Source organism: Phascolarctos cinereus, unplaced genomic scaffold (assembly GCF_003287225.1).
Source record: "Phascolarctos cinereus isolate Bilbo 61053 unplaced genomic scaffold, phaCin_HiC Scaffold_5;HRSCAF=322, whole genome shotgun sequence".
Classification (NCBI taxonomy): Eukaryota; Metazoa; Chordata; class Mammalia; order Diprotodontia; family Phascolarctidae; genus Phascolarctos; species Phascolarctos cinereus.
This window is the reverse complement of record NW_027555958.1, coordinates 48,981,569-48,995,265: the sequence shown is the minus strand read 5'-3', so window position 1 is coordinate 48,995,265 and position 13,697 is coordinate 48,981,569. Positions and strand designations below refer to the sequence as shown.

The 13,697-nt window shown below is 40.5% G+C and overlaps 1 protein-coding gene across 1 annotated transcript in view; it reads right to left on the bottom strand.

Annotated features, from left to right (window-relative positions):
• Positions 1-13,697, bottom strand: part of SPAG17 (sperm associated antigen 17) — a 264,380-nt gene that overhangs the window by 158,013 nt on the left and 92,670 nt on the right. Inside the window, exons 5-8 of the mRNA XM_078154933.1 lie at positions 12,636-12,825; positions 5,183-5,377; positions 4,117-4,319; positions 467-628 (exon numbers count right to left, since the gene is read on the bottom strand). Coding sequence (XP_078011059.1) covers positions 467-628; positions 4,117-4,319; positions 5,183-5,377; positions 12,636-12,825 — 750 coding nt within the window. The remainder of the gene's footprint in view (positions 1-466; positions 629-4,116; positions 4,320-5,182; positions 5,378-12,635; positions 12,826-13,697) is intronic.

Here is a 13,697-nt window from a genome sequence, read left to right as displayed (position 1 = left end):
CTGCTTTCCTGACCAAAGTGACTGATGGATTTTAGGGAGGGCCAGAACATTAGGAACTTTTCTCCTGTGTGACAGCCTTAGATTTGCCCAAGTGTTGGGCCATAATGAGGTTGCTGAGAGTCAGGGAAATCTTCCCCTATTAAAAATCAGAAATGGGAAGTGAAATTGAAATGAAAAATTAATGTTGCATCATTGTGACATACGTGTAAAATCAAGTGTCCTGAGATAAGGCAGTCGGCAACTACATCTTATCCCTGACCACATTGCTTTAGAGATGTGCCAGAGACTCCTGGCTACTTTTCCCACCCCATCATCCTTCTTTTACCTCTTGAAGTGGCATCAATTTTTCTCGGGTATTTTTACGGTTTATTCTTCTACAGAACATTCTGCCATACTACACCATAAATCAAGAAAACAACCTTCTTCAAATAGTCACTCAACCTTTCAAGGAAAGAGAACGTGCTACCTCGGGAGTATAAGGGACGTCCAGATGAGCTCTGTCACTTGAGACTTGGGGGACATTAATAAGTTTCATATTTTCTAAGTAGTGCAGGTGCTGCCGCCTCCAGTCCAGGCTGTCATATATCAAGCAAGCAATGATTTCAAAAAGTTCAGTGCCAAGGTCCAGCTATAGGGGGAAATGCCATAGGGACAGTCATCAGCTTTGTGTGATGAAGCAAAGTTGAGGAAATATCTCTCTAGCTACCTAATGTCATAATTGTTAAGCTAGCCCCTGCTTGCACATATATCTCTCTTCTCCACTATAGTTATAGTAATCAATAATCAACAAACACTGATTGAGAACCTATTACATTCTAGGCACAATGCTAAGGCTAGATACCATTGAATTGCAGAACCACCACATCACAGAAGTTCATAGTTGAAATGGGCATCTAATCATAGGGTCATAGGACCATAGACAACTGTTCTAGGTTACAGGGACTTCAGAATTCATCTGGTCCAATACCCTTATTTTACACATGAGGGAACTGAGGCCTAAATAGCTCAAGTGACTAGCCCAAGGTCATGCAGGTAGTGTCAGAACTAGGATCTGAGTTCAGGTTCTCTCGCTTCAAGCTCAGTACCCTTTCACTGATGCCATGCTGTTCTCAGAGGCCATTTGGTTTAACCATATACCTCTGGGCAAGGGAGAACCACTGCTTGTCAAAGCAGTGCATTCACTTTTTTTTTTTTCGGCTAGGCTATGGAGTTAAGTGACTTGCCCAGAGTCACACAGCTAGTAAGTGTTTTTGTGTCTAAGGCCAGATTTGAACTCAGGTCCTCCTGAATCCAGAGCTAGTGCTGTATCCACTGTGCCACCTATGTGCCCCTGGTGCATTCACTTCTGAGACAGGTATAGCTAGCCTGAATCCAAACTGATTGTAAGTATGGCACAAGGAAATGATTTAGTAGGGATGAGAGCTTTTGAATAACTGAAACATCTGCTGGAGGTTTCTCTCTGCCAAAAGTAGAGTGGCAGAAAAATTCTGGACTTGTCTTAAAGCATATTCCATCCTTCAAAAAGTGGAGGACGTAACAAGGAGAATGATCAATAAAGACAAACTAGTTGCTTGAAGTAGAAATGATGAGCCTTGGGAGTTCCACCTTGGAATTCTTCGTAAAAATGGGGAAGAAAGATAGTAGAGTCTGCCATTAGACTTAGACTTTGGAAGAGCAACTTTCAAAGGGTTCGGAGAATGGAAACGGCTTAAAAGCAATTTCATCACCACACCTCTGTGAGACAGGCGCTCCAAACATTGTTATCCCTTGTCTGTACAACTGAGAAAATTGAGGTCCAGAAATGTGAGGTGGTTTGTCCAAGGCTGGAGAGTTGGTAAGAAGCAGAGACAATATTTAAACTCAAATTTTCATAGTCCAAGATCCTTTCCACTGTACCAGACTTCAAGGAACAATGCCTTTGTGGCTTTGGCCCATAGCCAAAGAGTCACCATGTTTACAGCGTGCTGCCTGCAGTCCTGTCAGTCTCCTTCTACTGGAACCTCCGGCTCTGCCCCTGCTATGCTGAATTGAAATATACTGTCACATGAATAGAGCCTTGCAGTTGTTGTTAAGTCAATAAGTTGTGTCTGACCCTTCACGACCCCATCTGGGGTTTTCTTGGCAAAGACACTGGAGTGGATTTTCATTTCCTTCTCCAGCTTATTTTACAGATGAGGAAACTGAGGCAAACAGGGTTAAGTGACTTGCTCAGGTGTCTGAAGCCAGATTTGAAATGAGGACCTCCTGACTTCAGGCCCAGTTCTCTATCCGCTGTACTACCTAGCTGTCCCTAATAGACACTTACAAGTATCTAATAGATGGGCTTTTCTCTTATCTTGCCCAAAACGAGGCCATTCCTGTCCCACTGGAATTAATTTCCTCGTATGTATTGTTTTTTCCATTAGACTGTAAACTTGAGAACAAGTATTTTCTTACTTGAATGTATTTGTATCTCCAATGCTTTGCACAATGCCTAGCATATAGCAAGCACTTAAAAATGTTATATCTATCTATCTATCTATCTATCTATCTATCTATCTATCTATCTATCTATCCATCTATCTATCTACTAATAATAGCACTAATAAGTTGATCTGAATTTGAACCCAGGTCTTTGTGATTCTAAGTAAGAAGTCCAAGTCTTACTAAACTATATTTTATTAGATTTGGTTAAGGGCAGAACAAAGATGGTGGATTAGTAGGAAGAAGTACAGCAAACTCCCCTTTAAAACTCCTCCAAATAGATCAAGTAAATGTATCAGAGGGGCAGCTAGGTGGCGCAGTGGATAGAGCACTGGCCCTGGAGTCAGGAGGACCTGAGTTCAAATCTGGCCTCAGACACATAACACTTACTAGCTGTGTGACTCTGGGCAAGTTACTTAACCCCATTGCCTACCCCCCCAAAAAAAAAGAAAAAAGAAATTTATCAGACGTATTTCCTATGGTGAAATCCAAGAAAAAGTCACAATAAGACGTATTTCCCAGCCCAGATCAGCACAGGGAGATAGAGAAAGAGGTCTATGGACCTGGGTCTCAGGTCTGGCCAGGAGCTCATGGTACATTCATTATAGCACTCAGGGAAAGGCTATGAATTAGGGCAGGGGTGGGGAACCTGTGGCCTTGAGGCCTCAAGTGTGGCCCTTTGACCGATTCCAAACTTCACAGAAAAAAATTCCCTTAATAAAAGGATTTGCTCTGTAAAACTTGGACTCAGTCAAAAGGTCGCACCCAAAGACCTAGAGGGCCACATGTGGCCTTGAGGCCGCAGGCTCCCCACCTCAGAACGAGGGCAAGGGGAGATCCCATACCAATATGGGGTATCCCTCAGACACATAGTAGGGCACTCCTAGAGGAAGAGGTATCGATGGCACCTTTGCTGTCCACTACCCAGTTCTGGGTCACTGATTCAGAGTGGACTGAGGAGATGACCTACACCCATGTTGTTCCACCCAGGTCATATACATACATACATACTTGCATACATTCCACTGATCCACATTGTTTCTCTAGAAATCTTTTCATGAGAAAGGCAACCCTCTTAGAGGCACTGCTATTTGAATTGATGTCCAAGCATAAGAGCACCAAAGTCCAATATCAATTAATTATCCTTGCTAGGATTATTTTATTGTTTACAAAGAAGACACAAGTCTCTCTTCAGTCCTTAGCCAAAGCCAGAGGTTCATTGTTTTCTGTAGTTTGTATAGCAGGAAGAATAGGTCTGTCTTTGCTTCCTCCCAGCTCTGTGACCTTGGGCAAATCACTTTATCCCTGAACTTAATTTTTTCTTTTCATTTGCATAATTAAAATGCTTAACTCATAGGGTTGCCATGAGGAAAATGATTTAAAAGCTTAAAATGCTCTCTAACTACGAGTTTTCCTTAATATTATTTTAGTCTGCTCCATGGCCTTTGCCATAGAAACAGCATAAAAGCTTTGGAATCAGGCGATATCCATTACTGAGTACTTAATGAATAGACAGAGAAGATAATAGTCACTGCGCCAATCAGTGTTTTGTATATAGTAGTTAATCAATGAGTCTTTGTGGAATGAACAAATTAAGTACGTGCATCCATGGTTACAAATGTTCAGTATGGTCCCAGAGAGAAAGCTACTAACCACTAGTTCACTGTCTGTCCAGTCTACAGGAAGGAACTCTTCCTTCACCACGTGTTCAAGCCTGGCAATGTCAAAGAGATTAGTTTCAGGTTTCCTGTTATTTAGAATTGGTTCCAAGTATTTCCAGAAAATTTCAAGCTCTTTTGCTTCTTTCTCCCTCTTCAGTTTTTCGGCTTCTGTGTCTTTTGACATCGCAGACATATCTATATTAGATAGAGGAGACAAAATTTTCTTGCTTAGTAGGAATTTGGTAAGACACATGCACTACAAGGTGTCTACTTGGCATCAGAATACTCCAGGAAGGACATCATTCTGTGACACTTCCTGGGAACTTCTTAGTACCTTAGGCGAATTTCTAAGATGGTAAGATGTAAACCGGTTGCTGATCTCCTTGATAAAGGGAATTTCCTTACTGGGAATTTCCTACACCAATGAAATCCCAGCTCCAGTAAAAACAAACAAATAAACAACAACAATGAAAATATATAAACCAGAATTGATGAGGTTGGTGTAAAGCAATCTGGTGTCAATTGAAAGTATATATATATATATATATATATATATATATATATATATATAAACACACACACATATACACATACCATGGATATGGTATATAAATATCTCTATTTCCCTTCCTGCCTTCCCCTCCCTCCTTTCTTTCCTCCTTCCCTTCCTTCTTTCCTTTCCTACTTTCCTTCCCTCCTTCCTTCCTTCCTTCCTTCCTTCCTTCCTTCCTTCCTTCCTTCCTTCCTTCCTTCCTTCCTTCCTTCCTTCCTTCTGCAAAGAATATCTCAACAGAATGGCTCGTCTTCCTGCAAAGGTGGCTGATCCCTGTTTGAGGTGGTTGTACATCAGTATGAGGAGGATTTCAATTTAAAAAGGCAGGTTATTTGTCTGTTGAAATAGAAGCAAGAGGAAGTCACAGATGAAGGGAACTAAGGATCTGTTTAGGGTATCATTATTTTCTGCACATGATAACAGTGTTTGCACTGCTAACACAACATAATAAGTAATGTCCAGCTTTTCAGCTGCAAAAGAGAAAGCTGGGCATCTAGTAACATACTTTCGGACAGAAGTGAGCTCTCATGTTGCTGGCCAAGGCCTGCCAGGTGTGCCTTCAGAGGTTCATAATTCTCAGAAGTTATCTTAATCACGTTGGATACAGGAACTCCGAGCTCCATCATAATTGCCAGTAGCTGTGGATTGTGAAAGCCTGTGATGATAAAGTAATGTTGGGCACCATCGTCTGGCTCATCATCTGCTCAGAATACAATAAAAGAAATTAGGCCATCACAACACTATAGAGCAGGTTTAAACACCATTCATTCAACAGGCATTTACCATTCCTGTGCCTTGCCCAAAGAAGGCCCATTGGCTGTGACAACATCAAGTGACCCATATTTCCTTCTTGCCCTTCCAGCCAAGAAAGCCTGGACAGTTTTACAAGCCCTATGATTAGGTGTGCAAACATAATATGTGAGCCACAGGGAATGAAAATCCTGCCCCCAAGGGATGGGTAGTAATGATGACCAGCTTAGTCTTGCATCTTTGTTCAAAGTAAAGCCTTAAGTTTCTTTGTGTCTCATAGTTTTGTGCAACATCTGGGCTCACTCTTGAGTTATGAGCAGCTACAATTCTATGGGTGATTTTATAACTTGGGGGACAGGGTGTTTACAGGATAGGGAAATACAATCGATGAGGCTGCTTCCTGAGAAAGAGCTGCCTATATTTGTCCAAGCAGGGGTGGTTGCCAAACATTAGGTCAGTGGCCATCAATTATCTCATTCAGTATTCACTTAGTTTAATTTTGCTTCAGTCATCTGCGGGTTTGTCAGTATGGCTCATAGAGGTATACTGTAACTGAGAGGGAGGCAGAATAGTAGACCAAAAGGGGCTCTGGATTTGGAATCAGAGGCTTAGGTTCAAACCTGACTCTGCCAGGTACCGCCCAAGTGACCTTAATGAGCCATTCCACACATTTGGGCCCCAGTGTCCTTTTCTGTAAAATGAGACGGTTTGGACCAGATGAACTCCTAAAGACCCCTTCCAACTCTAAACCTACGACCTATGTCTGACTATGATTTAATAGACAGTCTTCCAGAGGTGCTGGGACCGAGAAATTGCCACCCAGTGACCAACCTGGTCATAAGCCTATCTGAACATAACTGCACAGAAAGACTGTCATCATGCTCATCTTGGAAGACTTTCCATCTTGGGAGAAACTGTCAGTGCTTATATGCTTCTGGCACAGCTTTCAAAAAGCTGAGTTCATCTCTGTGCTATACAATGAAGGCTAGGCATGAGCTTCAGCATAGGAGTTTAATATTGTATTATTTATTACATTTCAATTCTAACATGTATGAGGTCTAAGATATATGAGGTCTAAGACTATTGTTCCAAGGTTTTCTTAATTTTAAAATTATTTATTATTATTAAATATTAACTAATTGTTTCTTTTTTAACATACAAGTTAAAGCAGACCAGAGAGGTTTTTCTCAATCATCCTTCATTTGTGTGTGGTATACACCAAAACTCTGTAATATTTCAGAGGAGTCCTTTGAGGTATTACTTCAATAGATCCAAAGGTAAGGTGACACAGATCCCAAGCCCTTTTATATTTCTTAATAGATGGCTTTCATGGACTTTTATGAGTAGAACTTGAACCACCAAGACTGTTCTCTGGTATCTTCACATTTCGAGTGAGGAGGCTCCTTGAACTTAGCTGGACTGGTCCACCCATAACATACACCCACACAATTCATCACTAGGCCCATCTATATACAAAGCCTTTTCACTTTGGTAGGATTTGGCATAGGGTCACCTTCAGGTCACGATAAGGCATCATTGTAGGACTTCAGTAGAAGAGGCAATGTTAAAGCAACTTCATAACTATTACAAGACCCACAGCTTTTATTATTTACTTATTGGTTAATATCTTATATTACTGCAGGAGAAGGCAAACCCCTTGAATTGCAGAGGCCGTCTCATGTTCACATTTGTATTCCTTTTGCATGGCACATAGTAGGCACTTAATAACTCTTATTGATTGTTGAGTTGAAATTCATGGTTTTCTCATTTTAACCAGGGGGGTCAGTGGTAATGTTTGAGTATAATTCAAAGTTTTGACACTCCAAATTCTGTGAAGCAAGGTTGTAACTATACAGGGCCTTTGAGGAACTTAATATTTTTAGATGTCAGGTGATGGTCTTTTTGTGTTGAATCAGTAGAGCAAAGGGAAAGGGAAGATGATGTCTAGTCTCTTCCAATGGTCCTGTCACCTTTGTCATTGATTGCCTGAACTTTCAAGTGGCATCAGGCCATATGGTGATGGTATAACCATCAATTAAATCCACTGATGGCTGGGATGGTGCTAACTGACCATGAATGAAACAGGGTATTTGTTGTGTCTCATCACTCTTCTGAGGCCCCATTAATGTCATATTCCTGCACATGGTCCTGTGAAATACTAACAAGACCAATCATTCCAGGTTTGCTTCTATGGAATAGGGAGAGTGTGCAGTAGGAAACATAGCAATTGAGGTCAGAATCTTAAGAGCTAGGAGGGAGGGCTTACTATAAGGTGCTTTCATAAGTATGTCACCGTCAACCATGATAGATTGGAAAGAGTGATGGCTCTAGAGGCAGAGGACCTGAGTCCAAATATTGTCTCTGCCACTTACTCCTATGTGATCTTTTAGCAAATCATTTAATCCCTGGGCTTCAATTTCCTCATCTGTAAAATGAGAGTTGGACTATGTGGGCTTTGAGATTCTAACCTTAAGATTTAGGTTCCTATAAGAAGGGGTAGGTACTTAAATCTAATTAGATAGAGCCTTGCTACTAATTAATCAACTATAAATTGCTCTGTTTGGTATTTGGTATGGACCCTTTACAACCTGGCCCATTCCTGCCTTCCCAGTCTTCTTATACTTTGTACCCCTCTCTATATGCTATGATCTGGCTACACGGACCTGCTTGCTGTTCCTCGTATCTGACCCTCATCCATCTCCCAACTCTTCATGTTTATACAAGCTCTACCACATGCTGAGAATGAGCTCCCTCACTCACCTCTGACTCCCACTTCACCATCATCCTTCAACATAACTCAAATCCTGCTTGTAGGAGACCTTCCTCTATCCCACCTGCTTCACTCCTAGTCCTTCCAGCTTCCATTCAGACTATATGTGTATATACATATACACACACCCATATACATACACATAGTATACATATATACATATGAATGTATATATGTGTTTGCACATATAAATATATGTGTGTGTATATATGTATATATAGGCAGCCAGTGGATAGAGTGCTGGGCTTGGGGTCAGGAAGTTTAAATCAAGCTTCAGACACTTACTAGCTGTGTGACCCTGGGCAAGTCACGTAACTCTTTTTGCCTCAGTTTCCTCATCTGTAAAATGAGCTGGAGAAGGAAATGGCAAATCTCTCCAGTATCTTTACCAAGACAACCCCAGATGGGGTCATGAAGAGTTGGGCAACAACAGCAAATGTCATACATATTTGTGTGTGTGCATCTCTATCTATCTATCTATCGATCGATCTATCTATCTATCTATCTATCTATCTATCTATCTATCTATCTTATACGTACCTAGTTATTTGCATGTTGTCTCCCTGATTAAATTGTGAGCTCCTTTAGGGCAGGAATCATATTTTTTCCTTTCTTTGTATCTAACTCAGAATAATGCCTGTCACATAGTAAGTACTTAATATTTAGATTAAACCGTAACTCCGATTGTAAACTCCTTGAGGGCAGAGAGTGTCTTTTGCCTCTTTTTTGCATCCCCAGCACTTAGCACAGTGTCAAGCAAGTAGTAGGTACTTAATACATGTTTATTGATTGATTGATGATAAATGTCTATTGACTGACAGACTGAGACACCAACAGAAAAAAAAATCTAATGGCAGCTTCTGTTGGAACTAAGACTTGGTAGGAATCTGCTAATTGTCTATACAAAACAGCTGAACAACTTAGGGGTCTATCTCACAAGAAAAGGTGAGGAATCTTACCATAAATTAAGCCTTGCTCAAGAGGCTGAGCCAAGCAACAAGAATGGTAGAGCAGTATGATGCCAGAGAGGTTCAACATGAAACGTTGTCATAAGAACCAACCTACCAAGAGAAAGAACAGAGGACAGGAGATCATACCTGCAGCAAGTATAGAGGGCAAGAGGAAGCCAGCTGTGACCTGCAGAGACATTACTAATTTGTCTGTATCAAATAATGAATCAACCAGCATTTATTAAGTGCCCAATGTGTGCCAGGTACTGGGCTAGGGGAAAGGGATACAAGTATGTATGTCCAGAGCTCAGACCTTCACTAGCAGAATACCTCACTCCTTTCCAGGTGCTTAGGGAGAAGGAAGTACATGCTTGCAAGAATGAAAGAAATGCTTCAGGGGAAAAGACAAGGAATAACAAGAGATAGCAATTCATTTAAAAATAAAAAGAAAAGAAAAGGGTAGAGGGAAATCCCAGTTTGTATCAGGAAAGAAATACATGCAAGAGAAAAGGCAAAGAAGAAGAAACGCCACTAAACACTTGGAGTGTGAGGCCCATTTTGTGGAGGTGGGAGGTGGACCCTCTCAGGAGGAATCACCTGGACAAGAATGTGCTCCAAGGGATTTTGTTGCTGTTGAGTCACTTCTGACTCTTCATGACCCCATTTGGGTTTTCTTGGCAGAGGAGTTTGACATTTTCTTCTCCACTAATTTTACAGATGAGGAAACTGAGGCAAACTGGGTCAAGTGACTCACCTAGAGTCACATAACTTGTAAGTGTCTGAGGCCAGATTTGAACTCAGGAAGATGAGTCTTCCTGACACCAGGGCCAGCATTCTATGCACTACAGCACCGCCTAACTGCCCAGCTCCAAGGAATAGTGATGTGTTATCTATAGCAACCATTAAGAGAGACTTCTTCCTGTGGTCAATTGGTGACTCCTTGTGGAAAGGTCACAAGGTGTTGGGCTGTTGTAAGGATTAAATGAGATAGCATATGTAAAGTGTTTTGGTAAAGCACTAGAAATGCTAGATATTATTATTATTATAATTGTGTTGAGATAGAGAAAAAAATCATGCCTTTCTTAGATATGTTGGAGATAGTGCTAGAGAGCCTCCTAACACCATTTAAACCTGATGAACACAAATTGGGACAAATACTACTGCCAGAAAGCTTATAGAATGCATTGCTAGGAATGAGAAGTCCTAAAGAAGAAACTACATGCCTTAGAAGCACAAGCGTTTTTTTGGGGGAAGAGGGATTAGGGTTGCTACTATCAATTGAAAGTTCAGAGGAGAAAGGCACATTTGGAAAGGGAATATATGAATTAGATGGTGCTGATGAAGGGGCTTGGGTTTCTGGTCCATGAATTAAGATAATGAAATGATAGATTTTTGCCTAGGGATGGAGTGCAACTAATAAGGGCTAGTTAAAAACATGTATTTGCCTGGAGTCTTGCAATATCCTTATCAAAAAGATATTAAACTGAAAAGGGAGAGAAGAAAAAGGAAACTGCTTACTTAGATCTGTCAAGCCAGATACCATAAAGAATAGCAGGTACAGCTTAGGAAGAAACATAGCTGAAGAGATGACTAGTAATTTCAAGACAAAAATCCGAGGAAGGGGTACATAGCAAAATTTATGGCCTCCGAAGCTGATATGCAAGTGTATGAGATATGGGTAATAAACAGGATGGACTTGAAATCTTGATGAAGGGGGCAAATTTTACCTCTTAGGTATGAGTCCATAACTAGAATAAATAGATCTGGAAGGATATTTATTATTCAAAAGGAGCAGGGCAGATAAAGGGATGGGAAAGTAGTATTTCATGTTAAGAAAGTGCTATTGCATAAAGGAATTGGGAGGGGTAAAACATAATGTACAACATTTTGGGGAAGGGACAATGAAGGGAGAACCTAGTGAAACAGAGACTACTAGGACAGAGAAGGAAAGAGAAGAATTTGGAAAACAGACAAACCTGGAGGGATGAAGGGAGAAGCGTGACATATGGAGGAATTTCAATTATCTGGCCGTTTTCTGTCACTCTTTTTAAAATTAAAAAGAGAGCAACCGACAAATTCTTGCCCTGAATTAATTATAATTTCATTCTTTGAAAGGTGTAAATGATAAACAGAACCACTGTTCTGGACCCAGGGCTGACCAGAAAGGAGGATTGTGCCTGGAATCCACTTTTTCCTTTTCTTCCCCATCCAAGATCCTTAATTTCCTCCAGGACTCAGATCATGTGCTGTTTTCTTTGGGAAGTCTTTCCAGGTCCTTCTGGTTAGGACTCTCTCCCTCCTCCTCAAATTGCCACGTGTATGCTTATCTGTGTCAATGTTTTAAGATCCCTGGGGGGTGTGGACAATTTAATTTTCCTCTTTATAACCCCATTTCCTAGCATGGTATCATGCATGAAGTAGGAATTTTGTAAATACATCTTAGATTGTATTGGAAGAGAGATGAGGACAACTATGACACATTCCTCCCCCTACCCTCCCCAAAACCACCACATGCACACTCTGAGTTCTTTTATGCCACACCTAACTCTGTGCGCTCCCCACCCTCTCCCCAGAGAAACTACCAGGGAGTTAGAACTATGCCAATCAGATATCTCACATCTTCCATGTCTTTGCCATCAAGGTCCCAGAATGCTAGAATCACTCAACTGGAATGGCACTGAAATCAAAAGCCCATTCCATCCTTTAATCTGGATGAAGGCTGAGAACATTAACCTTTGGATTTTTCCTCAATTCTCAATTATGTTCCTGCTTCCACAAATCAAAGCTCCCTTTGGGGGGCTCCTCAGCTTTATCTATCTGCATACATGTTGTAAAATGCAAATCCTCCAGGAGGATTTAAGATCCTGGAAGCACTGAATGTTTTGTGTTTGTCTCAGTGCTTTGCACAGGGTAGGTACTTCACCTTATTTGAATTGGATTTCTTGCTACAGACCTGCTATACCCAGACTTAAGCAAAGTTCCTGCTAAAGTCTCTCATGCCATCCTAGTGACAAGATGAAGAGATGTGGGCTAGGTGACATATGGTTAACTGTATTCAGGACAGCTTAAGTGACCAGATCCAAAGAGCAATCATTAGTCACTTTCGTAAATTTAGATGGAAGCCCCGGGATCTGTACTGTTCTAGATGTTTACCAGTTATTTCAGTGAAGGTCTCTAGAAGGCACACTCATAAAATCTGCTGATGGCATGAGGCTGGAAAGGACAGGTTGCAAACTAGAAGGATGTGCCGAATTCAACAGAATGAAACATAAATATCAATGTAGAGTCCTTCACTTTAGTTGAAGCATGAGCTTCACAAGACCAAAAAAAAAGGAGTGACAGTTTTGTTGCACCATAGTCTCAATAGAAATCAACCAAAGCTCAGACAAGGAGAACAAAAATACCTTATGTGGTCAGTTGACACAGTAATTCTACAGGGCCTGGGAAAAGATGAACATTACCCACGAAAATTCATTTGTCTTACAGACCGATGTATTGTTTCATTTTCTCCTCTTCTCCCCGCCGTTTCAACATGCTGGCTTCTTTCACTGTTTGTGCTGAATCTCCTTGATCTTTCCCCTTTCCTCCTTTGCCTTTGGCCAGTTTCTTCTCCTTTCCAGCAGTCTTGCCCTTTCCTTTTTCTTTGTCTTTTTCCATCTTTATTTTTTCTTCCTGTGTCTGGAAAAAGAGAATTTGGTCACCGCTGGCAGATTACTAGTTGGGAAGAACCACTACTGACAAGGTACTTACACAGTGTGCTCTGGACACAGAACTAGGGAACCATGGGAGTAAGAAGTCATCCGTTGCTCAATGATTACCAAGCTCTTAAGCAGCACTGTCCGCTTTCCAAAGCACTTTCCTCTAAGCAGGCATTAATTTAATACTAATTTAATTATATTATATATATATATATATATATATATATATATGTATACATATATACATATGTACATATTGCATACATATTACATATACATATGTAATACAAAATATTATATATGGTATATTATAATATTATATAGAGTATACTTATTATGTAGTTTAGTATATATATAGTATGCCACATAATATATATTTTTGTTGTTTAGGTGTTTTCAATTGTATCTAACTCTTTGTGACCCCATTTGGGGTTTTCTTGGCAGAGATACTGGAGTGGTTGGCCATATCCTTGTCCAGCTCACTTTACAGATCACGGAACTGAGGCAAACAGGGTTGTGACTTGCCCAGGGTTACACAGCTAGTAAGCATGTGAAGCCGGATTTGAACTCAGGTCTTTATGACTCCAAGCTCAGCACTCTATCCACTGTGCCACCTAGCTGCCCATAATTATATATAATCATGTCTAATTACATAATATTATATAGTTAAATAATACCTTATATGATATAATTAATATAAAAGGTAATAATATAAACATTGTTTTCATCTTCGGTTTAGCAGCTGTGATTAAGAGATTAAGATGATAACTAATGTTTCTTTATTGTTTTTTAGGCATACAAGCCATTTTACATATAGCATCTCCTTTTATCTTTACAACAACATTGTAATAT